Source organism: Theropithecus gelada, chromosome 15 (assembly GCF_003255815.1).
Source record: "Theropithecus gelada isolate Dixy chromosome 15, Tgel_1.0, whole genome shotgun sequence".
Lineage (NCBI taxonomy): Eukaryota > Metazoa > Chordata > Mammalia > Primates > Cercopithecidae > Theropithecus > Theropithecus gelada.
The window spans coordinates 97010759-97033409 of NC_037683.1; the positions used below are offsets into that span (position 1 = coordinate 97010759).

At 43.3% G+C, this 22651-nt stretch overlaps 1 protein-coding gene across 5 annotated transcripts; it reads left to right on the plus strand.

Annotated features, from left to right (window-relative positions):
- Positions 1-1137: 1137 nt before the first annotated feature.
- Positions 1138-22532, plus strand: IDNK (IDNK, gluconokinase). 5 transcript variants are annotated; one of them, XM_025359759.1, is made up of 6 exons: positions 1138-1291; positions 4824-5453; positions 6574-6604; positions 7235-7321; positions 19955-19998; positions 21842-22532. In XM_025359759.1, the coding sequence occupies exons 4-6, from the start codon at positions 7292-7294 to the stop codon at positions 22191-22193; spliced, it is 426 nt and encodes a 141-aa protein (XP_025215544.1). In that variant the 5' UTR covers positions 1138-1291; positions 4824-5453; positions 6574-6604; positions 7235-7291; the 3' UTR covers positions 22194-22532. The 5 variants fall into 5 exon arrangements, with proteins under 5 accessions (XP_025215544.1, XP_025215546.1, XP_025215547.1 ...); XM_025359761.1 differs by lacking the exon at positions 4824-5453 and having other exon boundaries at positions 1138-1308; positions 6400-6604; XM_025359762.1 differs by lacking the exon at positions 4824-5453 and having other exon boundaries at positions 1138-1308; positions 6502-6604.
- The last annotated feature ends 119 nt before the right edge of the window (positions 22533-22651 follow it).

Here is a 22651-nt window from a genome sequence, read left to right on the forward strand (position 1 = left end):
AAGAAATATGAGATTTTTTTTTTTCATACTGAGCTAGAGAAGCAGGACACAAGTTAGAGTATTTGCATACACATCTATTCCTCTTATCAAGCTTGAGAATGCCGAGAGGGTAATCTTTTAAATGCATATTAATATTATATTAACCAGCACATGGTAGATGTTCAAGAAATGAGTATTGACCATAACTGAGTCGTAAGACCTGTCTCTCCAAGCCTCAATTTCTTCATCTGTACAGCTCCCATCCAGATTGAAATCTCATCTACTCAAGCTAAGTATATGAAAAACAAAGGCAGTGCAGGAGTAATTGAACTATTCATTAGATAAATGCTTTTATGTCACTTTTATTGTTTTCTAGGACACAGAGTAATACCTACGACCTTGGTTAACAAAAGACCAAAGGAGGTGATGCCAAATGCAAAAGACCAAAGGAGGTGATGCCAAATGCAGTTAGAAGTGCTTTTAATCAAATAGTTCAAACGACAGATAATTAACACATTGTTTTAAAGCAAATGGACATTTTAAAGTGGAGCTCCGTCCTCTTAAAGTCCCAACCAGAGCTGGATTTAATAGCAGAGCCACACAGCCATGACATACCCTGCTATGGTCAACCCTCAACCTTAAGTTTGACACCAAAAGATGGCCGCCATTTATTATTGTGACAAAAGGCCAGATTACAAAACGCTGTGTACGGCCTGATCCCAGTTTTACAAAATATTCATACCCATCTACCTACGCGGGGGCGCGGGGAAAGGGGTGTCGTTTTAGGAAGTGCTGCTTATTGCTGCCTGGTGTGGGAAACTATGAGTCTTATTTTCCGTTTATTCTTTCTATAAAACATTTTTATAAATGAATGAATGAATGCTTTCCGTGGGTGGATGACGATCCGGCCTGCCAGGGTGAGGCTCTTCTGGAACCAAGAGGGGCCAGGACAGTAGGAAGACAGGTGGCGGGGCTTTGGGCGACTATGGGCAGCCCAGGGAGACGCCAGTGCCAGGCCGGGCGCGCGCTTCACTTCCGGGAAGAGGAAAGAGGGAGGGGAGGGGAGGGGAGAGGAAAAGAAGGGGCAGGAGAGAGAGATGGGGAGGTTGGGAAAGGGAGGCGGAAAGCATGGAAAAGGGGCGCGGGGAAACCGGGGGAGCGCAGAGGGGCACAGCCCTCACTCGCCCTGCCTGGGCGGGAGCGGCTCCGCCCCTCGGGCGCCGGGAAGGCCGGGGACGGCAGGGCCCGGAAGGTGACTGGAAGGAGCCAGGCTCGGGTCATGGCGGCGCCCGGCGCGTTGCTGGTGATGGGCGTGAGCGGCTCGGGGAAGTAGGTCCGGGAGAGGGCGGGGGGCGCCCGGGAGAGACGTTGCGGGCGCGGCGGAGGCCGGACGTGTCGCCGTCCCTGCCGGTGAAATGGGGTCGTGGGGACCCCCCACCCTTCCCTTTGCAGATGAAGAAACCGAGGCCCGCGGCTGCGCGCACTCTCCCCGCCCTCCAGCCTGCTAGCAGAGCGCCCATCCTGGGACCGCATCCGAGCCCAGGGTTCCCGCTCTAAGACAGGGAGGCTGCAGCGACCGCATGCTCAGGGAGGAAGCCGCTCCTGAAGAGGCGGCTGCGGGGCCGCGCAGTGGAGGCCTAGCGAGCGGCGCGGGGCTCGGTTTCCGGGCGCCTCGTCGGGGCTAGGCGGGAGGGTGCACGGCCTCTAGCAAGAGGACGCAAACCACGGCCCAGGCTCTCACGGACCTTTGGCCATCTGAACACACAGCGGCCTCCTCCTGTGAGGCCCTGGACTTCTCCGATTAGATTTTGTGAAGTGAATCGTTTTCCCCTTCCTTTCATCAGCTTAACCCGGAAGGAGACAGCGTTAATATGGAGAGTAGCTCCTGAAGGTTTGGAAAGAAAGGAGAGAATTGTGGAAACCACACAGGTAGCCCAGTGTGCTAACTTGGAGATTGAGGAGTTAACATTTGGCTTCCTGTTTAAACCAAAGTCTAACCGTGCCCTTTTATCAGAAAAGACAGCTGCTGCAGCATTCGACCACAGGCAGCAAAGGATAGAACTTGATCACCTAAAACATTATAACCTTCAAGGGCCCATAGGACCCTTCTAGAACTTTCTGAATCAGGAACGGCCCATGTTGTGGCCCGTGTAGTCAGGTGTAAAGACTTACTCCAGGTAGATGGGTTTTGCTTTCCAAAATTGCTGTAGGGTTCTTAGCCACAAAGAAAAGAAATCTTGAACTGAAATTGAAATAAAACATGGAGCCCCAAATCCCTAGCTGCCATATGATTTGAATCAGTTGGAGAATGTAAAATCATTGCCATCGTGTGATGTAACAGGAGTGAAGAGCCCTAGGTCTTGGTTCTGTTGCTGTCTGGCTATGTGAGCTTGGGTAATTCATGTACCCTTCTGAGTCTTGGATCAGTTGAGGGGGGTCTAATCCCTATGATGTATAGCTTGTGATATTCATGTACTCAGTAATTATTGAGCTCAATCCTTACTCTATGTCATTGTCATATAGTGAACAGGACAGATAAAATCCCTGCCCTCAAAGGATTTACATTCTGGCATAGGAGACAGAGTAAATGAATATATGTAGTGTGTGAATTGGTGAGATGCTCTGGAGTAAGCGGAATAAAGGGTGCCAGGCGGAGTGGTCAGGGAAGGCTCCTCTGGGGGAGTGGCATTTGAGCAAAGACCTGCAAGACTTGAGGAGTCCGCCATGTGGATAGCTGAGCAAAGGGCAGGAGAGGCAGAGGGAATGGCAGATGCAAAGGTTCTGAGGCTTGGCTTCTTTTTTTTTTTTTTTTTTTTTTTTTGAGATGGAGCTTCACTCCTGTTGCCCAGGCTGGAGTGCAGTAGTGGAATCTCAGCTCACTCACTGCCACCTCCGCCTCCCGAGTTCAAGCAATTCCCCTGCCTCAGCCTCCAGAGTAGCTGGGATTATAGGTGCCCGCCACCATGCCCAGCTAATTTTTTGTGTTTTTAGTAGAGATGGGGTTTCATCATGTTGGCGAGGCTGGTCTCAAACTCCTGACCTCAGGTGATCCACGCGTCTCGGCCTCCCAAAGTGCAGGGATTACAGGCGTGAGCCACCATGCCCGGCTAAGGCTTGGCTTCTTTAAAGAGCAGGAAGGAAGCCATTGTGGCTGAGTGAGGGGAAGCATGATGGGAGATGAAGTCAGAAACAATGCAGTTGAAGAGATGTGGTCATATGCTGGCAATATTTTGAAGGCGGAGTCAGAAAGATGTGTTTGTGGACTGGATGTGGGGTGTAAGAAGATGAGAGAGAAGTCAAGGATGATTCAAGATTTTAGGCCAGCCGGGCGCGGTGGCTCAAGCCTGTGATTCCAGCACTTTGGGAGGCCGAGACAGGTGGATCACGAGGTCAGGAGATCGAGACCATCCTGGCTAACACGGTGAAACCCCATCTCTACTCAAAAAATACAAAAAACTAGCCGGGCGAGGTGGCAGGTGCCTGTAGTCCCAGCTACTGGGGAAGCTGAGGCAGGAGAATGGCGTGAACCCAGGAGGCGGAGCTTGCAGTGAGCTGAGATCGGCCACTGCACTCCAGCCTGGGCGACAGAGCGAGACTCCGTCTCAAAAAAAAAAAAAAAAGATTTTAGGCCTGGGTAATTGGAAGGAGGGAGTTGCCTCAAACTGCGATGGGGAATCAGTAGATAGAGCAGATTTGGAAGACAACCTCAGAATCTCAGTGTGGGATATAGTGAGTTTCACCAGCCAGTCAGTCATCAAGTGGATGGTGGTTGGATGTCCAAGTCTGAAGTTCAGAGGAGAGGGACTTTAGATCTGACGGTGGGAATCATTGTTGTGTGGGTGTACTTAAAGACCTAAGGTGTTGAGATCACCAAAGGGGTGTGTATAGATAAAAAGCTGGCCAAGAACTGAACCCTGGGGCCTTCTGGTGGCTCAGCGTCAGGGAGATGTGTTCAATGTTATTGACTAGCTGAGTAATAAAAAGACTGAGACTTGATTATATTCATCATTGGATGTAGCAACATCAAGTTCTTTAGTGACTTTGTGAACCCCTATTGAAGCCCTACAGGATTTTAAAATTATACTCCATAACATTTAGAAAAATATTTGTCATGCGTAATGGCTGAAGAAAACAATAGTCTCAAAACAGAAAGACTCCATTTATAACACTGTTAAAACACAGTGACCTCAAGTACTCAGTTTGTTACTGTCTTCCCCCACCTGAATGTAGAGGATCATTTTCTTTTTTGTTTACTGATACATGTGTCTAGAACAGTTCCTGGCATTTTGTAGGTACTCACTAAATACTTGATGACTTCATGAATGAATAAATGGATGGAAGATGGCAGGCATTTGAATAGGTGGCAGTGTTGTTAGTTTTCTTTATATTTTCACAGTCTTAGTGAAGCCACCCTTAACATCTCCTCCCAGGTTTCCTTCTCTTTGCTGATGAAACAAGCTCAGACCTTTTGAATGTCTTTCTCATTGATTCTGCATCCCTTCCTTCTCCCCCATTGGCCTGTGTTGTCTTTTTAAGTCCCTTGCTCCTGATTTAGACCAACTCACTGGGAGACCTATAGACCCCAAATCTTGATTTGTAATCCTGGGTCTGACCAGTATTTTGGGGCCCAGCACGGTGCCTTATTTCTGCCAGGGTCTTTGGTGCATATTCAAGAGTCCAGACAGTGGTTTTTCGTTTCCCATCTTCTTCCTGACAGTCTTCACCCACATCTCTTTAGCTCTACTTTCAGATTATGAGTACTGGATGGCATATTCATTCACAGCTAATGTAACTTGGTCTTTTTGTTGTTGGTGGTGGTGGTGGTGTTTTGTTTTTTGAGACAGACTCTCACTCTGTCGCCCAGGCTGGAGTACAATGGTGTGAGCTCAGCTCACTGCAACCTCTGCCTCCTGAGTTCAAGCGATTCTCATGCCTCAGCCTCCGGAGTAACTGGGGTTACAGGTGTGTGCCACCACGCCCAGCTCAGTTTTGTATTCTTAGTGGAAACGGGGTTTTGCTATGTTGGCCGGGCTGGTCCCAAACTCCTGGCCTCAAGTGATCCGCCTACCTCAGCCTCCCAAAGTCCACCTGCCTCAGCCTCCCAAAGTGCTGGGATTATAGGCGTTAGCCACCGCGCCCAACCTAACTTGGTCTTAAGTGTGATTTCTGCGATGCATACTTCTGGCTTCACCAGCCGTGGAGATTGGCCGGGATGGTCTGTTCATCCATAGGGTGCATGTCTCGCTGAGCAGCCTTCAATAGAATGAACATAACGGGAAAGGTTTCATTGCTCTCGCAATCCTTTGGTTACATCAAGGAGCAGATCTCAGTTTGGTACAAGTGTGTCTAACACCTCTCTGATGGCTTTTTGGTGAAAGAAAGAGGACCTTTGTTAGGCAACAGTGTCCAGCTAGAATTTAATCACATTGTTCTGTTTTCATTACATACAGCTTTTCAGGTGCCTTCTGTTCAAGGCAAGTGATGATAGCTTCTTGTGTAAGGGAATGAAAGAAAGTTTCCTTCTTTAACACACTTATTTAATTTTTAAAAGCGAAGCAATTAAATAAAAACATCAAAATGTTGAGGTGATATGCAAAATTTAAGAGGGCATGATAAAACAGTATGGAGATAGGTAAAAAATTACGAAGATGGTGCTTAAATAATCGGCATTTGGGCAACACTAAACACTGAAAGCAAGAAAGCACTTATATGGGTCATTGTCTGCTGGCCTCCACCCCTACCCTGTGGTACTAGACTGTTTAGGATGGCTAAGGCCATGTCTCAGTGAGCTTACCATTACATCCTGGGTAGGTGCTCAATAAACAAATGAAATTTAGGTGGATGGATACATTGTGTGGCTCAGATCCCTTGTTTTACAGGTGAGAAAACTGAGGTTTAAAGGAACAGGTGACTGGGCTGGGAGCACTCAGTCATTTAGTGGCAGAAGGCAACTGTGGCCCCATCTCCAGTCCCGAGTCCCGAGCCCCTTTCACTAGCACATGCTGCCTGGTAGAGTATGGACAGATCGTTACCAAATGCTCTGCACAGAGAACGTTTAACTCCCAGTCTTAACAAGTGCTGGTGATCCGTGAGATACTGACCCATGTCCTTTATTTTAGGAGTGTGTCTCTTTTAAACTCCAAAAATGTTTTTATGCTTTTATGAGTGCCCTGAACTTTACATGGGTGCTGCTAGAGATTAAATCCTCCATCAGACCCCTCCACTCAATATTCTCAACAGAATTTGATGACTTTATGAATTCAACATTCCCCCCACACACACACACACAAAATTATGCAACAGGGACCAAAAACTGATTACTGAAGAAAAATCTTGGGTTTAATGAGATCTTATATATCGCCTTTTGAGAAAAAAATAGTGTTAACTAATTATTTCTTCATTGACATTCGCGGGGATCAGCTAAGGCCAATCTCCAGACTCCAGGGTCACGGGCATCACTGCTTTAGGATTACACCGTGATTGGTGTTTAAATTCCTGCTAGGACAGCCGTCCCTTTCCCAGACATCCTTGCACAAGAGGAAGCTCCACACATTGGGCAGGGCAGTAATGGGAACATCTGTGTCCTCTCCACAGATCCACCGTGGGCGCCCTGCTGGCATCTGAGGTTAGTAACCTGTCCTAATGCCTTCCAAGTGCGTGTCCCATTGTGTTCTGGTCTCCTTGCATCTCTTTTTTCTGCTTTGTACGGACACTTCCACATGGCTTTGAACCCCATTGGAGCAATTTCATTTTTCTCCTTGGTGATTACAAATAGCGATGAATAGGCAGGGTGCGGTGGCTCAGGCCTGTAATCCCAGCACTTTGGGAGGCCGAGGTGGGCGGATCAACACAGTGAAACCCCGTCTCTACTGAAAATACAAAAATTAGCCGGGCATGGTGGCGTGTGCCTGTAGTCCCAGCTGCTCGGGAGGCTGAAGCAGGAGAATCACTTGAACCCGGGAGGCGGAGGTTGCAGTGAGCCGAGATTGAGCCACTGTACTCCAGGCTGGCGACAGAGTGAGACTCTGTCTCACACACACACAAAAAGGTAATGAATTAAAGGAGGCTGTGGCGGCCCCAGTCGTGGGGGCTGTGAAACGGCATGACAAGGTGCTTCCCTCCTGGGGGTTGTCCTTGGGGTTGATGGGAACCAGCAGGTGGTATTGTTTCTACACCTGCCTGTTAGTAACCCCACAATGACTGTCACATTGGCCCATCTGCCTGCCACATACACCCTTTCACTTTGTTCTTAAAGCTGGGATGGAAATTCTATGATGCTGATGACTATCACCCGGAGGAAAATCGAAAGAAGATGGGAAAAGGGATACCGCTCGATGACCAGGTAACAGTTGCTGTCTGTGTCCATCACACGTGTTCCACCTGGGTGACAGGATGAGATCTCTACAGCACTTGGTGCAGTAGAGTTCCTGAGTCCTAAGGTCACTGTACAGGGGCTTCAGAGAGCCAGGTGCCCAGTAGATCCTCTACGTATGTTAGCTCCAGTCCTGAACAACTGTCTGAACTCGGGCCCAGGAACACTGCCACCCTCTGCCCCAGCCTGAACAGGTTCTGCCAGAACACCTTGTTGTGGGATTTTAACCTGCAGAATGTAATTCCTGAGAGGGCAGAGGCTCCCTGTGCCTCATACATGGGGAAGTCCTCATCTCTTCCCAGGTGCTGTCAGCCTGCCACCATCACCATACTCTGGCATTCACCCCAAAGCCAGAGTGATCGTTGAAAACTCAAATCTGGTCATGCCTATGACCCGGTAGAGGCTTCCCACTAACCTCAGGATCAAGACCAAACACCTACACTGCTAAGCATGCGTGGCGTGGCCTCCATATGGCTCCAGCCTCTTTCGAAACCATGCAGCCCCCCGCCATCTCCACGGGAGCACCCTGGCCTCTTCCAGTCCCTCCCACTGAAACACTTCTCCCATGGGGCCTTTGTATCCCTGTTCCCTTCTTCCCTGAGCTAGCCCTTCTCATCCTTTGTTCTCAGCACCCATGCCACTTCCACAGGGAGGTGAAACCTCCATGAGGGACTCTCATGGTGCCATTTCACTGTTGCACTTGTCCCTGTGGCAGCTCAACAACTGACGGTCTGAGAATTTGATTAATGTTTGTCTCTGCAACTAGACTTTACCCCTAAAAGGGCAGGGACTGTGGCTGTTCCTGTTAACCATTGTACCCCCCGGGCCTGATGCATAGTAAACATCACAAAATAGTTGTGGCATGTTTTCGAGTGAATGAGTGGATGAACAGCACTCTCCTGTGTGCAGGCTGTAAGGCCATCCCCTAGAGTGTCTCACACCAGAGTTACAAACTGTCCTCACTGGCATAACTGGCCGTAACTCAGGAGAGATGAGGGCAGGTCAAAGGCTGGGGCCACGCACTAAGTGTGTCCAAAGAGCAAGAACGAATGGAACTGGCCACAGACCAACACTGTTGTTTTCACTTTCAGTGGGGCTGGGCTCACCCCCAGGTGTCCTTTCCCTAGCTCACTATCTTTTCTTTTTTGTGCCTTGAGCCATTAAACCATTATTAGGTCTTTCTAGAGCACCCCAAGAGTGCACTTCTCTTTGTTATTGGGGATGCAGCTTGAGTTTGTAGAGGTTCGGGCCTGGAATCATCACAGGTTTGCAACATTTGATTTTAGAAGATAGGGCAACAGAACTATAAAAGAGAGTAATAATAATGAGAGTAATAATAGTATAACAGAGTAGTAATAAAAGAGAGTAGTAATCATGTTGATACTAAACTAGAGATAATAAACATAGGCAACCTAGTTCCACCACCAGGCTTGTATGACCTTGACAAAGGGCTTAGTCTCTCTGTGCCCCATTTTTCTCCTGTGAGGTAGGAATGTTAACAGGATCTATTTGATTGGCTTCTTGGGAGTATTAAATGAGATAATACAAAAAATATGCACAGAAAAGTGCCTATAGCATTCAACAAATATCACGTTTTAAAATTATTATTACTAACCATACACACACAACATAAATCATATATATACACCAATAACAAACCATTTCTAAGGGAGTGTATAAAATGTGACTGTGCCAGTGTTATTTTAGGTTTCTGTTTGGTGACTGCAAATAAAAGGTAAGTTAAATAACAAAGCAACCAAAATTGATAGATTTTAAAATGGAATTTCTGTAATCTTCCTCTTCTTCACAAGTGATGCTTGTTAAGTGGACTGTATGGATTGGGGGGTAGAATTCAGAAGAGAAATTTATGTACAGGAGAAAAGATTACTGGAAGAAACACAAGCTACTTACTAAATTTTTTCAGAAAAAAAAACTACAAGCTAGCCAGACCTTAGAGATAAGCAAAATAGAGAGAGGAGGAGGTAGAACGACAGATGGTTTACATTCTTAAGAGGTAGAATGACAGATGATTTTCATTCTTGATAAGAATCCAATGAGTCTAAGACTGACGATATGGGTCACAGCTGTGCTGGCACCAACACAGCTCCTGGTTGCCGTGGTAACCGGTCCCCACCCTCCGCACACTCTCCCCATGCTACAGAGCTGAGGAAAGCCCCCTGTGGATGGATCAAAGCGTGTCCATGTTCAAGGCAGAGGCCCTGGTTCTCCCTTGAGAAAGAATCTAGGGAGGATGTAGGGAGAGTTTTGTGTTCAGAGGGCTCAAAGCTGCAGTCTGAGTGGAACATGTTAAGGGCTCCCTCAGGCTATTTAAATGTAAATTAATTAGGCCAGGCTCAGTGGCTCAAGCCTATAATTCCAGCACTCTGGGAGGCAGAGGCTGAAGGCTAGGAGCTTGAGACCAGCCTGGGCAACATAGCAAGTCCCTGTCTCTACAAAAATAAAAATAAAAATAAAATAGCCAGTGGTGCATGCCTGTAGTCCCAGCTACTGGGGAGACTGAGGTGGGAGGATGGCGTCAGCTCGGGAGTTCGAGGGTACAGTGAGCTGTAATTGCACCACTGCACTCCAGCCTGGAGGAACAGAGTGAGACCCTGTCTGAAAAAAATACATGCAAATTAATTAAAATAGATGAAATGTAAAATCTAGTCCCTGGGTTATACCAGCCACATTTCAAAAGCTCAGTAGCCGTGAGTGGCTAGTGGCTACCTTATTGGGCAGCACAGCTATAGAACATCATTGCAGAAAGCTGTGTTGGACAGTGCCAGTCTAGAAACAGTCTACCCAAGCTGTGATAAATTATTAGCATTATCATGATATTAATAATAAAGAATTTCAAAGCTGCTCGTCAGTGAGTCTCCCCTAGGCGCCCGGCCCTCAGTGTCCAATCTGAGCCTGCAGTGACAACTGAGTAGACTTCAACTTCAAAGTCTATTTTAAAAAGAGGGTTTTTTTGGAAAAGAAAAAAAAATCCTGAAAAAAAAATCTCCTGATTATAATTGTAATATTTGCCCTGTATAGAAAATTTGGAAAGTACTAAAAAATTTTTCATAAACTATATCACCCTTAGTCTCATCTTCCAAAAATATCTATTAATTGAATTTTGGAATTATTATTCTTTCTTTTTGGAGGGTGGTCAGTATATAACATTCTATATACTTTTGCGTCAGGTAAAACACTCCCATCTCCCCGCCATTCCTACTTCCCACCTTCCTTCCGTCTCTCTCCACACATATGCTACCATTATCTGTTCTCTACCCATCATTCCCTGCCAAAAGACACTTAATTTCTCGAGATGTTTCCATAGGCCAAGAAAGCTTTCTCTAGCCTCATGACATTCTGATTTAACCCTTCTTGGAGCATTCATTGTGCTCACCTCCGAGCACTGGGCTGGGAGTCGGGAGTGCACTGCCTTCCCCATCCTTGCATGTAGGGACTATCTAGAACAGGGGTGTCCAGTTGTTTGGCTTCCCTGGGCCACATTGGAAGAAGAATTGTCTTGGGCCACACATAAAATACACTAACACTAACAATAGCTGATGAGCAAAAAAAAAAAAAAATCGCAAAAAAAAAAATCTCATAATGTTTTAAGAAAGTTTACGAATTTATGTTGGGCCACATTCAAAGCCGCAGTAGGGCTTGCGGGCTGTGGGTTGTACAAGCTTGATCTGGAGTGTGAAAACCTTGAACATCAGAGCCATAGGCAGAGATGCTAATTTGGATTGTCTCATCTCTTTCCCCTAAGACTTGTGTGTGTGTGTTTGATTTTCATAATTTATTATATTGTCCACAGTAACTGTTTGGAAGGCGCAGAGCTTAGTGAATTTGTTCTAATATCACCTTGTTCCAATTTCTTCACTGTAGAGAGATCTCAATTGCCCCCTTTCTTCATTATGAGCATAAAATTTGGAGCTCATGTGTCTAGGTCCTTCCTAGCACCCTTACAATAAGGTCCACACTCCTTAGCAGGCCAGTCAAGGTCTTGAAATTCTCTTTATCCTTCAAGATTTACTCTTTCCAAGGCCTACTGTTTCCAAGGCCTGATCAAGATTGGCCTGTCCTCCGAGCGCAGTGGCTCATGCCTGTAATCCCAGCACTTTGGGAGGCCGAGGCAGGCAGATCACGAGGTCAGGAGTTCAAGACCATCCTGGCTAACATGGTGAAACCCTGTCTCTACTAAAAATACAAAAACAAAATTAGCCGGGCATGGTGGCGGGCATCTGTAGTCCCAGCTACTCGGGAGGCTGAGGCGGGAGAATGGCGTGAACCCAGGAGGTGGAGCTTGCAGTGAGCCGAGATCGCACCACTGCACTCCAGCCTGGGCGACAGAGTGAGACTCCGTCTCAAAAAAAAAAAAAAAAAAAATATGGCCTGTCCTCCTGCTGTGTTATCACAGCCCTTCTTAGTATATCTCCTACAGCCCTCATCACTGCCCTGCAAGTAACTTAATAGATTATTTACTCATTTGCCTCTTCCCTTTGAGGATAGGAACCACACCATTCATATTTATCCCCAGTGCTCACTCAGTATGGTGCTTTGCATGTATTAACATTTAGTGTTTGTGGAATTAAGGCCCAGTGCCTATGAAATTCGTGAATTTAAACTCAAAAATTCAGAGTTGGAAATAAGTACTGTTTATTTCAACTGTTAAATCAATCAAAAAATAGTTTATTCCTTTTCTTATTTAAATCCCAAAGCAGCTCAATGAATTATATACGATCCCAACTTTACAAATGAACAAAGAGAGGCATAGAGAAATTAAGTAACTTGAGCAAAGCCACACAGCAAGGGGAGTCTTTCTGACTTCAAAGATCATACTTTTCCTACTGTGTTAAAGGCCCTGATCATCCAACCATTAAACAAATGATTCACAAGCAGTGAATCAAGGTTGGTTAAATGGAAAGAAAAGGGTCAGAGAGAGGGTGAGAGTGACAGCAGGAGAGGGGCAGTTCCCCGCAAGCGCATCCATGATAGGGGTTAGGCCTTAAGGATGTTTGAGGCACTGACTGAAAGGGTCATGACGGCACTGGCATGGTGCCCTGGCTTGAAGCAGGTCAGGCACTAGAACTTGAATTTCCACACTGGCGCTGCTTTGGAAAAACCTTTCTCCTTGTGGCTTCATGGGAGCCTCCAAGGAAAGTTCATAATCATTGAATTATGATTCACTATTTGGAAATTTCAGGAATCACGTTCAAAGTGCTGCTGTTTTATTTCCAACCCTCCCTATTGTTTTTATGACTGATGCACACAGTACATGGTCATTAGTCTGGTCTGCCATAAATTCCGATAGGGCGGATGTCTAAAAGCACCTATTTTTGTTTAAATAGTTTTATATTTATTATGGCTTTCATAGTTGAGATTCTGAAAAATTTTATTATGACTAGATGAAGCAATGTGCTTTATTATTGACTAAATCATCCATTAAGGCACTATTAAAACAATGAAAAAACATGTATTCAAAGTAAAGCTCTATTTATTTGTATGCAAGATAGAAAACTTATTACCCAAATATGTTTTCTGTAATTTTTAATTTTTTTCATTCTTATGAAATATTTCAGGCACATAGAAAGTATAATGAATAAGATAGTCAACACTCAGCTTAATGAAAAGTGTATTTGCTTCCTAAGCCATAAAATAATACAGAGATTGATCTCCATTTCCACAGCACCAGCAAACAGAAATATTTGTGCAGATGGAATGGCAGAATGTATAATCTGAGCAAAAGAGCAAAATGCAAGTTTGTGCCTGTGCTAATAAGAAAGAAATTCTCGTATTTAAACAAATTGTCCTCTCTCTTTGGTTCACCCCAAACTCATTATGAACATTTACTCATGCCAAAAAAAAAAGTATTTTTGTTCTGTGTATTTCATCTCTGAGTTGGTCCTAATTCATAGTTCGAATTGCCCCTTAACTCTAAGTAGATATGTGATCATGTAAATTAGCATTCAGCCCCAAGAACTTTCCAATCACTTCCTCTTCTAAAGCATTCTTCTTGCTGAATGGAGATCCGCAGCTCACAGCACTAGTCTTAAGTAAAGTCTTAAAGTCCCAGCCAGAGACTTCTACAGTGACAAGGGGAACACCTTGGAAAAGGCTGGTTGACTACCCAACTGGGACTTCAGGGCTGGCTCTCTGTCTTGCAGGCCCAGCCCCCTTGATATTGTCAACACATTGAATATGGATTCATCTCTCATGTGAGACCCCTACTAATCAGGTTTACAAGTTCCTGCATAAATCAAAATGCCAGTTGATTAATGTACCAAAAGAAATACTACCGTTACGTGGCCTGTAACAATCACATTAGTACCCACATTTTCAGAAGCCAACATACAATCAGAGGTTTCTTAGTGAACATGGGAGAGTTAAGACCAAAGAATCTGGTGGTGCGAGACCACGCGTTAGTAGGAAAAGGCTTGCTAATGAGAATATGATGTTCACAGGCCAGTGGCCAAGGCTCCATGTCCGCTGGACAGTGCTTCACATTTCAATCTACAGTGCCCTGCTCTGGCCTTCCTGCCTGCCCAGCCTGTCTGGGACAGACATGCTTCCTCTAGGTATGTGAAAATATTAAGTTGAATCACAGTGATGCCTTGCTAGCCTGGGAGTCACTCTAACTCCTTCACGTGACCTTACACATCTCTGCCCCTTCCTTTTAACTGTTGATCTTTAAATTTAACACTTAGAGAACAATCGTATTTCCTTCTTTTCCAAGTCCTTAGGAAAGCACCTCACTGTGGCCCTCATTTTCTCTAAGAAGATAAATCCTTTGACTCATAGCTTTATAGAACTTGACATAATTTCTACGATTTGAAGGCAGATGCCTCCATTTTCATGTAAAACATACTCCGGGGTTAGAAATCAGTCCCCTAAATGCTTATTCTACCTTTTTGTCAAGTATGTGGCCACTGTTTCCCTTCCTGTGGGCCAATATGTGCCACGTTTTTATAAGATTGAATCCCAGAGTGGGAAGTAGAACCTCCTGCTAATGTGGGAGGCTTCAAGACCCAGTGCCTTCTTTCATTACAACAGTCTGTCAGAGGAGCTGTTTTAGAAAATATATACAAGAAGGTTGTTTTTAAAAAAAAAAAAAAAAAAGCTGATGTAAGCAGTATTGTCTTTTTCATCTTCATTAGCCCATAAATGTGGTAGAAAAGCTTGGCTAATTACAAGGGGAATAAGAGAAAGAAAGGAATTTAGAAAGATGAGTTCAAATGGTACCTTAGGAATTAGTCAAACTTAGAGTGATCATGTCTAGGGTATTGGACCAAAAGCACCCAGAACAGTGGCTGGGTCTCCCTACACACACAATAAGCACTTATAAATGGATAAAGGAAAGTGGAAATCCAAATTTGTGCTTGAAGGGGCAGCTTCTCCCCAGGGGCAATTTTCCATCAAAAAATACTGCAGAGCTGAGTCAGTCCAGCTAATTATCCCTGTAGCCTATAATCCTTGACAGCCTTCTTCCCCATTCCCCACCATAAGCTCAGAAAACACTGAATTGCAATGGTGGTTTCAAGTTGCATAAATGTAGACTGTCCAACTTTTTTTCTCTTCACAGAGTGTCCAGAACATCTAGTTTTTTAGTAGGATGTCCTAGAAAACCTTGCCAATAATAAGCATTAAATATCTACACTCTTCTCCAAGAGCACATAAAGTCTCCTCATATATTCTAACGTTAATAACTTTAGTTTTTGCTTTATTAACCACAAAATAAAGACATTTTCTGACATACACAAAGACAGAAGGGCAGACCGTCAACTTTTCAGTCTAATGGAGGAATTTCAAAAACCTTTCTTGAAAATTTATACATCAAGCAGACAAAAGAAATCATGAGAAGGATATAGAAGATTTGAATAAACGCATCAAATCTGACATAGGCATTAATGAAAAGTAAATAACACATATTATTTTCAAGTATATGTGGGACGTTTATAAAAATTGACCATGTGGTCTGCAAATATGGAGCTGGTAAGCCTCATCATCTTGTTACTGCGTTTACAAAAAACCACACTTGTTCCACTAAATACACCCCCCAGACAACTGCTAACATAAACAGATGTTTCGTTTGTTAAGTACATTTCAGCTCTTAAGTACATACATGACAGTAACTGTTGTGATTTGAGTATTGATTTATGTTAATTATGTAGTTATTGACATTTAGATTATAATTTGTGTAAATTGTGACTGTCATCATTTGATCTGTACATTTTGTGATTTTTGTAGCTATTACATTTGAACTCCTAAGTGATCTCTGGTTAAATAGTGTGTGCATGGAAGTAAAGTCTTAGAGTTCTATGTTTAGTAAACTTACAGGACCCTCAATCCTACATTAGCACGCAATGCTTTAAAAATAATCTTTTATTTGATATGAAGAAAAAGAAATATTATTTCTAATTCTCCTCTTCCTTCTATGAAGGGTGGATCCAGATAACTAGAGGGTTTTTGACTTGCTAAGCACAAAGTGATAGCCTTGGTAGAATGACCTTGCACTTACTGAAGGTTAAATTACTCTGAATAAGAAATGTCCTGAGCCCAGGGGAGATACCCAGGAGCTAAAGGTGGTTACCGAGCTGGAGAGCTTAAAAGGCTCCTCATGGAAAAGATCAAAGGAAAATAAAAATTGCCAAAGTCCAAGGCAAAACGAGAACATCTCATGTGCCAAAATCAAAGTGTGGCAAGGCTGAACTAAACCAGAATAACCCACTCCCCTGCATTTTTGGACTATGTAAAAGCCAGGAGGGCAGGAGGCTGAGGTTTTGATGACCCTGTAGAGATGGGAGATAAGATTGTAAGCCTGTATGAAGCATGGAACTGGACCTGAGTATCTTACATAAAGTCTTGTTGTTAACATTGATGTCAAGTAGTAGAATATAAAGTCCTTATATAAGGGTTGTCTTTGAATGAGGATTAAAAATATTGCCACCCACTGAATTCAAAAGGAGCAAAAAATCTAGCTGCCTCCCTGGGCCACAGGTGGGGAAAAACAATGATCCTTGAGAAACCTGAGCCCCTGCTACACCCAAATTCACATTATATGACAAAGAGGCACCAAGCTTATAAACTGACATAAAACTGTTCTAGAATTGATGAAACTGCCTGTGAAAGTGTTTCCAAAACTTAGGACTTCACAAAGGAAAAAAAAAAATATTTTGCTGAAGATGAAACTACAATCAAAAACTATAAACTGCATGGGAAAATGGACCACTATGAGAGAGAATCAGCAAAAACAGTAATAGTAAGATGTTGCACTCCAAGAACAAGACATAATAGAATCAAATGGAAGACAAGAACAGGAAAATTTGAAAAAGAATGAAATAAAAATATTAGAAATAAAAAATAATCAACAGATGGATTAAACAATAAACTAGATACAGCTGAAGAGAGAACTAGTGAATTAGAAGAAAAGCAGATTGGAGCATATTACCCAGGATGAAGAAGAGAGCTAAACAGAAAATACTCAAGAAAAATGAATAGATGTGTATGATAAAATGTCAAACTTCCCGTATAGCTAAAAGGAACCCAAGTAAATAGAATAGGAGAAAGGCAATATTCAAATAGGTAATAACACCTTTCCAGGGTATGAGTACTCACACTGAATATGCAAAATAAGTCCTGAGCAGGACAAGAGTAATACTGCACAGCCCCTCAAAGACAAAGAGGCTTTTTCCTACCTAAAGCTACCAGAGATAAGATATATTTTCTAAAGGATTGCCTAATACACTAAAAGAGACTTCTCAACAAAGGCCCAAATAAAATGAAATAATTATTCAAACTATTGAAAACGTGCAACCAAGAATTCTTCATCAACTAACAAAATCTGATTCACAAGTAAGCACAAAATAAAGACATTTTCTAACACACACAAAGACAGAAGGGTGGACTGTCAACTTCTCAGTCTAATAGAGGAATTTTAAATACCTTGAAAAATTGATACATGAAGTAGACAAAAGAAATTATCAGTAAGAATATAGAAGATTTGAATAAATGCATCAAGCCTGACATAGGCATTAATGAAAAATAATATTCTTTTCAAGTTCATGTGGGACATTTACAAAAATTGACATGTACCAGACCACAAAGAATATTGCCACAAATTTCAAAGAATCAGTATCATACCACTCACATTTTTTACTTACAATGAACTGTAAAATCAATAGTAAAAATGCACACACATCACCAAAATGGTTGGGAACTCTAAAAATAAGCAAAAATTTTTTTAAATTAACATTCATATAATTTATAAGTTAAAAATCATAATGGAAATTATAGAATATTAAGTAATATACAACAAAAGTACTATCAATTAAAATTTGTGGGATGCAATTACAACATTACTTAGAGGGAAACTAGCCTCTAAGTGCATTTTTGGGAAATGACAAGAATGAAAAGTAATGAGCTAGTTGTTCAGTTCAAGTAGAAAAAAATAAATGCAAGAAATAATAGAAATGAATGCTAGTGAAAACAAACTGGGCACATGTTCTCAGGATCTCCTGAGGGCTATGTCATGGAAAAAAATAAACTATGAGCAAAAGCTAGTTGTTTGACAAAATAAAAATAGATCTCTAGTGAGACCGATCAAGAAGAAAGAAGCACAATTGAGATGAATAACAAAAAGAGAGATGTGGAAAACCTGATGCCAGTAAATTTGAAGACTTAGACAAAATTGGATATTTCAATGAAAAATATCAATACTGTGGGGAAAATGGGGTTGGATGGCAGTGATCTAGTGGCAGACACTGCTTAGGGACACCTGCTTTTTCCCCAGTGAAAATGTGACCATTCTGGTGCTGCATTTGGCCTAAGAAGCAGAAGGTCCAGAGAGCTGTATAATTTACAGTAAGGGCATGGATTGTTTATGTTACTCCTTTGAAGTAATGATAAAGGTGATAAAAAGTGACTACGTTGTACAGAGAGTGTAACCTACAGATATGAACTGTGTTCAAGGTTCTGGAGGCCTGGAAGCTGGGCTGAAATGAGCTGAATCTGCTCCTGCTGTGTGGCCGCCTGGCTTCCACCAGGTTCCTTATTCTTTAGCCAAGTAAGAGGATGCAGTAAGAGATGGGAAGGGCAGGCAGGGAGGGTGGCTCAGGTGTCTAAGTGTGGTTTCTTCTTGCCATCATAAATGTTGCAGCTAGCAAAAGTGAATCAAGAATAGAAAACCTGAATACAATACAGTGCTCATTAAAGAAACTGAATCTGTAATCAAAGATCTCCCCTCAAAAAAGGCCCGAGGCCTAGGGGGTTTTTCAGATGAGTTTTATCAAACATGATATATTATATACAAGCTGTTTGAAAGAACAGGACAAAAGAGAAAACTATCCTACTCATTTTATAAAGTTAGTAAAGCCTTGATACTGACATTTAATATGGTCCATATTTTTAAAATATAGGCCCATCTCAAGTATATAAAATCAAAAATTCTAAATTAAATGGTAGTAATCAAATGCCTAAAAGCAAGGACTTTAAAAAGCACATCATGTTTCTGGAATCAGCTTCAAAATCATCTAGGATGGGATTATTTGGGATGTGGGATGTGGTTGGGGGCATACGTACAACAAGACTAATCGTGGGTTGAAAATAGCTGAAGCCAGCTGGGCACGGTGGCTCATGCCTGTAATCCCAAAACTTTGGGAGGCCGAGGCAGGTGGATCACCTGAGGTCAGGAGTTCGAGACCAGCCTGACCAACATGGAGAAACCCCGTCTCTACTAAAACTACAAAATTAATTAGCCAGGCATGGTGGCGCATGCCTGTAATCCCAGCTACTCAGGAGTCTGAGGCAGGAGAATTGCTTGAACTCAGGAGGCAGAGGTTGCAGTGAGCCGAGATCACGCCACTGCACTCCAGCCTGGGCAACAAGAGCGAAACTCCGTCTCAAAAGAAACTTGCTGAAGCTGGGTATTGGTAATATAGAGGTTTGCTTTGTACTGTTTTGTCTGCTTTTCAGTGTGTTTAAAATTTTCAACAATAGAAAGGTTTTTCCATTTTGTTTTCCAATGCATTATGGCCAGTAATCAGGATTTGCACCAGGAAGGAGAGAATTTACTTGTCTCAGGAAGATTTCTTTGTGAAACACTGTAGCATGTGCTACGTAAATTTCCTCTGTCTTCTCTTTGGCAGAAATATAAATTTCTTGGAATACTTTTATCTGAAGGGAATTTTGTCCTTTGGAGGGTTTGAAGAACAGGACCAGGGGACAGCTGACATAAGGGTTTATGTGTGTATCTCTCTGCATTTGAGATCAGAGGTACCTGAAGAATACATGCAGTACAATAAAAGATTTGTAAACATATCAGAACCAGGGAGGACATATTTAAGATGGGGAGATTAAGATGGGGAGATACACACTGGTACTTTAGGGCAATTTTTATTATTATGAAAAGAGCCACTGACACCAGTCAAAAGAAAATGTTTCTGCCCAGGGGCTGGCCCCTCATCCTTGTGCACGGCCCGCTTCTCACACCACTGAGCTTTCGCTGGACCTTAACATTTGTGAACATGACATAACTATGTTTCTCTACAAACAAACAATACCTGGAGAAGTCACGTTGTGTCTGGGTTTTTGGTTTTGTTTTGTTTTTTTCAGGACCGGATTCCATGGCTCTGTAACTTGCATGACATTTTACTAAGGTAAGAGACCACTGGGCCTTGGCATAAGCCACAGCCAGCAAGTAAAGAAAACCCTCAGAAAAGATAGGAAAAGAAAAATGCACTCCTGAAATCACAGCTGACTGATGGTAAAGGATTCTAAAAACTGACTACACTTCTATCAAGTAACCACAACGATTTCAGCCAGTTACAGACAGCACGGAGCTTCATCCGGCTCTGGAGACACACCTTCTAGACAGCTCCACAGCTACTAGCTAGCAGCCTTGATCAGCCATTTGGTTTCCATAAGTCTGTTTCTTCATTAGTAAAATGGGAATTAATATAGTTCCTACCCACAGATTATTGTAAGAAGTAAGTGAGTTGGTGAGTGGGCAGTAGAACAGTACCTAATACATAGTAAGTGCTCAAAAAATGTCCACTGGTACCACTCCTGTTATTGCCTATCTGAGTCTTCAATTTTTCCTCCCTTTACTTCAAGCTTTGACTACCAGGAAGGCCTGAGGTCATTTGTGAGTGAACAGGTAATTAGCCACCAGGATTAGAGTCCATATTGCCCAGCTCTGCAGCATGGCCCTGAGCAAACAGGGTCCCCCCAACACTACCCATCTGTGGGTCTGACCCCAGTGGTATCCTGGTCGGGACATGGAGAAGGATAAGGAAAAGGCAGGGAGTGGGTTACGGATCTTCCTTTCTAAGGTGAAGTCATATTTTATTCATCTAAAACCGTCTGGGCCATACGAAGTTAGAATATACTTAAATGAACAAAAATTCAGTTTGCTTTTTTCACACCCGTTGACATGGCTGGCAGCCCTGTCTTTGCATGGGCTGAGTTTTGATTTAGGGGTTTACGGTTCAGGGTTACAAGGTTTGAAAACTTTTGCCTACCTGGGTCTCTAACATAATGCACTCATGAGAGTCTATTTTTACAGTACTGTCATTTTATAGTCATAAAAAGGAGTATGGCTTCATTTTTATGTTTGCTAATCATGTATTGGCTGCAAAAAAAAAAAAAAAAAAAAAAAAACCCGCAAGGGAGGCCCCTTCCTTCAGAACTTTCATTCTGAAGAGAACTTTATACTGAATCCCTAAGCCAGCCCCAAGTCAGAATTTATGCACCACCTCTTAACTCCAGAGTCCTGTCCTGACCCCAGGATGACTGCCTCCCACACTCAGCAGCCGCGTGGTCTCTGGCTGCACTGGTTTCCCCTTACTGGTGCTGTGTCACACTGCCTCTGTTTCTGGCTCCAGTTTTTCCCTTAGTGCGTCCCTAGAAACCTCTCATATTCTACTCGCCTTGCCCACAGAGAGGCTGATGCTCCCTTCTCTCCCGCTTTCTCCAGCTCTGCACCTAGCAATTCCCCCAGACACTGTGGAGTAGGAATAGGGAGAAGCCAGTTGTAGAATGCAGATCCCTGAACATCCTGCAGAGGACCTGAGCTTAGTTAGCTGTTTGCATAGCACAGGGGCGCGCTGGCAGCCCTGTCTCCACACGCTGAGACGGAGCAACGTCTGGCATCCATCAAAGCAGAACCAACACTTCCTGAGCACATCTGTATATCAGAGATCTCGGACAATGTTTTCCTTATGAAAGCTCTAAGTATGCTAGGTAGCCCCATTTAACAGATGATGAACTGACAATCAGAGAGGTAAATCCCTTCACCCAGGATTGTTCACTACTAGCAGAAGATCTTTAACTCAGTTAGTACTGCCTGATGCTTAACCACCACTTTCTAATGCCTTCCACTGGCAGGAAGTAGGACTAGAGTCCTGCACCTAGAATTGACAGAGGTTATTTTTAAATGTCTTCATTCATATTTTTAAATTAACCTCCCTCCTTTTTTTTTTTTTTTCTTTTTTTAAACAGAGATGTAGCCTCGGGACAGCATGTGGTTCTAGCCTGTTCAGCCCTGAAGAAAATGTACAGAGACATATTAACACAAGGAAAAGATGGTGCAGCTCTGAAGTGCGAGGAGTCGGAAAAGGAAGCAAAGCGGGCTGAGATGCAGCTCCTGGTGGTCCATCTGAGTGGGTCGTTTGAGGTCATCTCTGGACGCTTACTCAAAAGAAAGGGACATTTTATGCCCCCTGAATTACTGCAGTCCCAGTTCGAGACTCTAGAGCCCCCAGCAGCTCCAGAAAACTTTATCCAAATAAGTGTGGACAAAAATGTTTCAGAGATAATTGCTAAAATTATGGAAACTCTAAAAATGAAGTGAGAATCATTTTGTATCAGTGGTCCACACAAAATTAAGCATAAATATTTGTGCCATCCCAAACCTCGTTCCAGCCACCTTGCCCATACTAGATTCTAAATTTTTCTAAAGGCAAACAAACCCCAATGTATCAAGACAGACTTGTTTGGGTGTAATTTTAGGGATTATGCTGGTTCATCGGGAAGCAGAAGGGGAGTTTTAAAAGTCAAGCTTAAATTGAAGTTTAAATTCATCACATGATCAGAGGAAATTCTGTAATCGATGCTGGAAATTGTTACATTGTTTAGAACATTCTTGCTCATGCCGGTATGTGCACAAATAAATGAAACTTGGCTGTCCTTGACATTCCCTGGAAATTGGTGTTGGAAGTATAAACATGTACATCATCCACCCACCACCCAGCACACCACACACCTCCTAATCCTCTCTCCTGGACCTGTGGTCAGAGTGGTGGCTTTTTT

Bases quoted from the DNA above. Each gene is read 5' to 3' on its own strand.
- IDNK (XM_025359757.1), top strand. From the start codon at position 1,259: ATGGCGGCGCCCGGCGCGTTGCTGGTGATGGGCGTGAGCGGCTCGGGG. The intron at 1,309-6,573 runs GTAGGTCCGGGA...TCCTCTCCACAG, and splicing joins GGCGTGAGCGGCTCGGGGAA to ATCCACCGTGGGCGCCCTGC. The intron at 6,605-7,234 runs GTTAGTAACCTG...TTGTTCTTAAAG, and splicing joins GCGCCCTGCTGGCATCTGAG to CTGGGATGGAAATTCTATGA.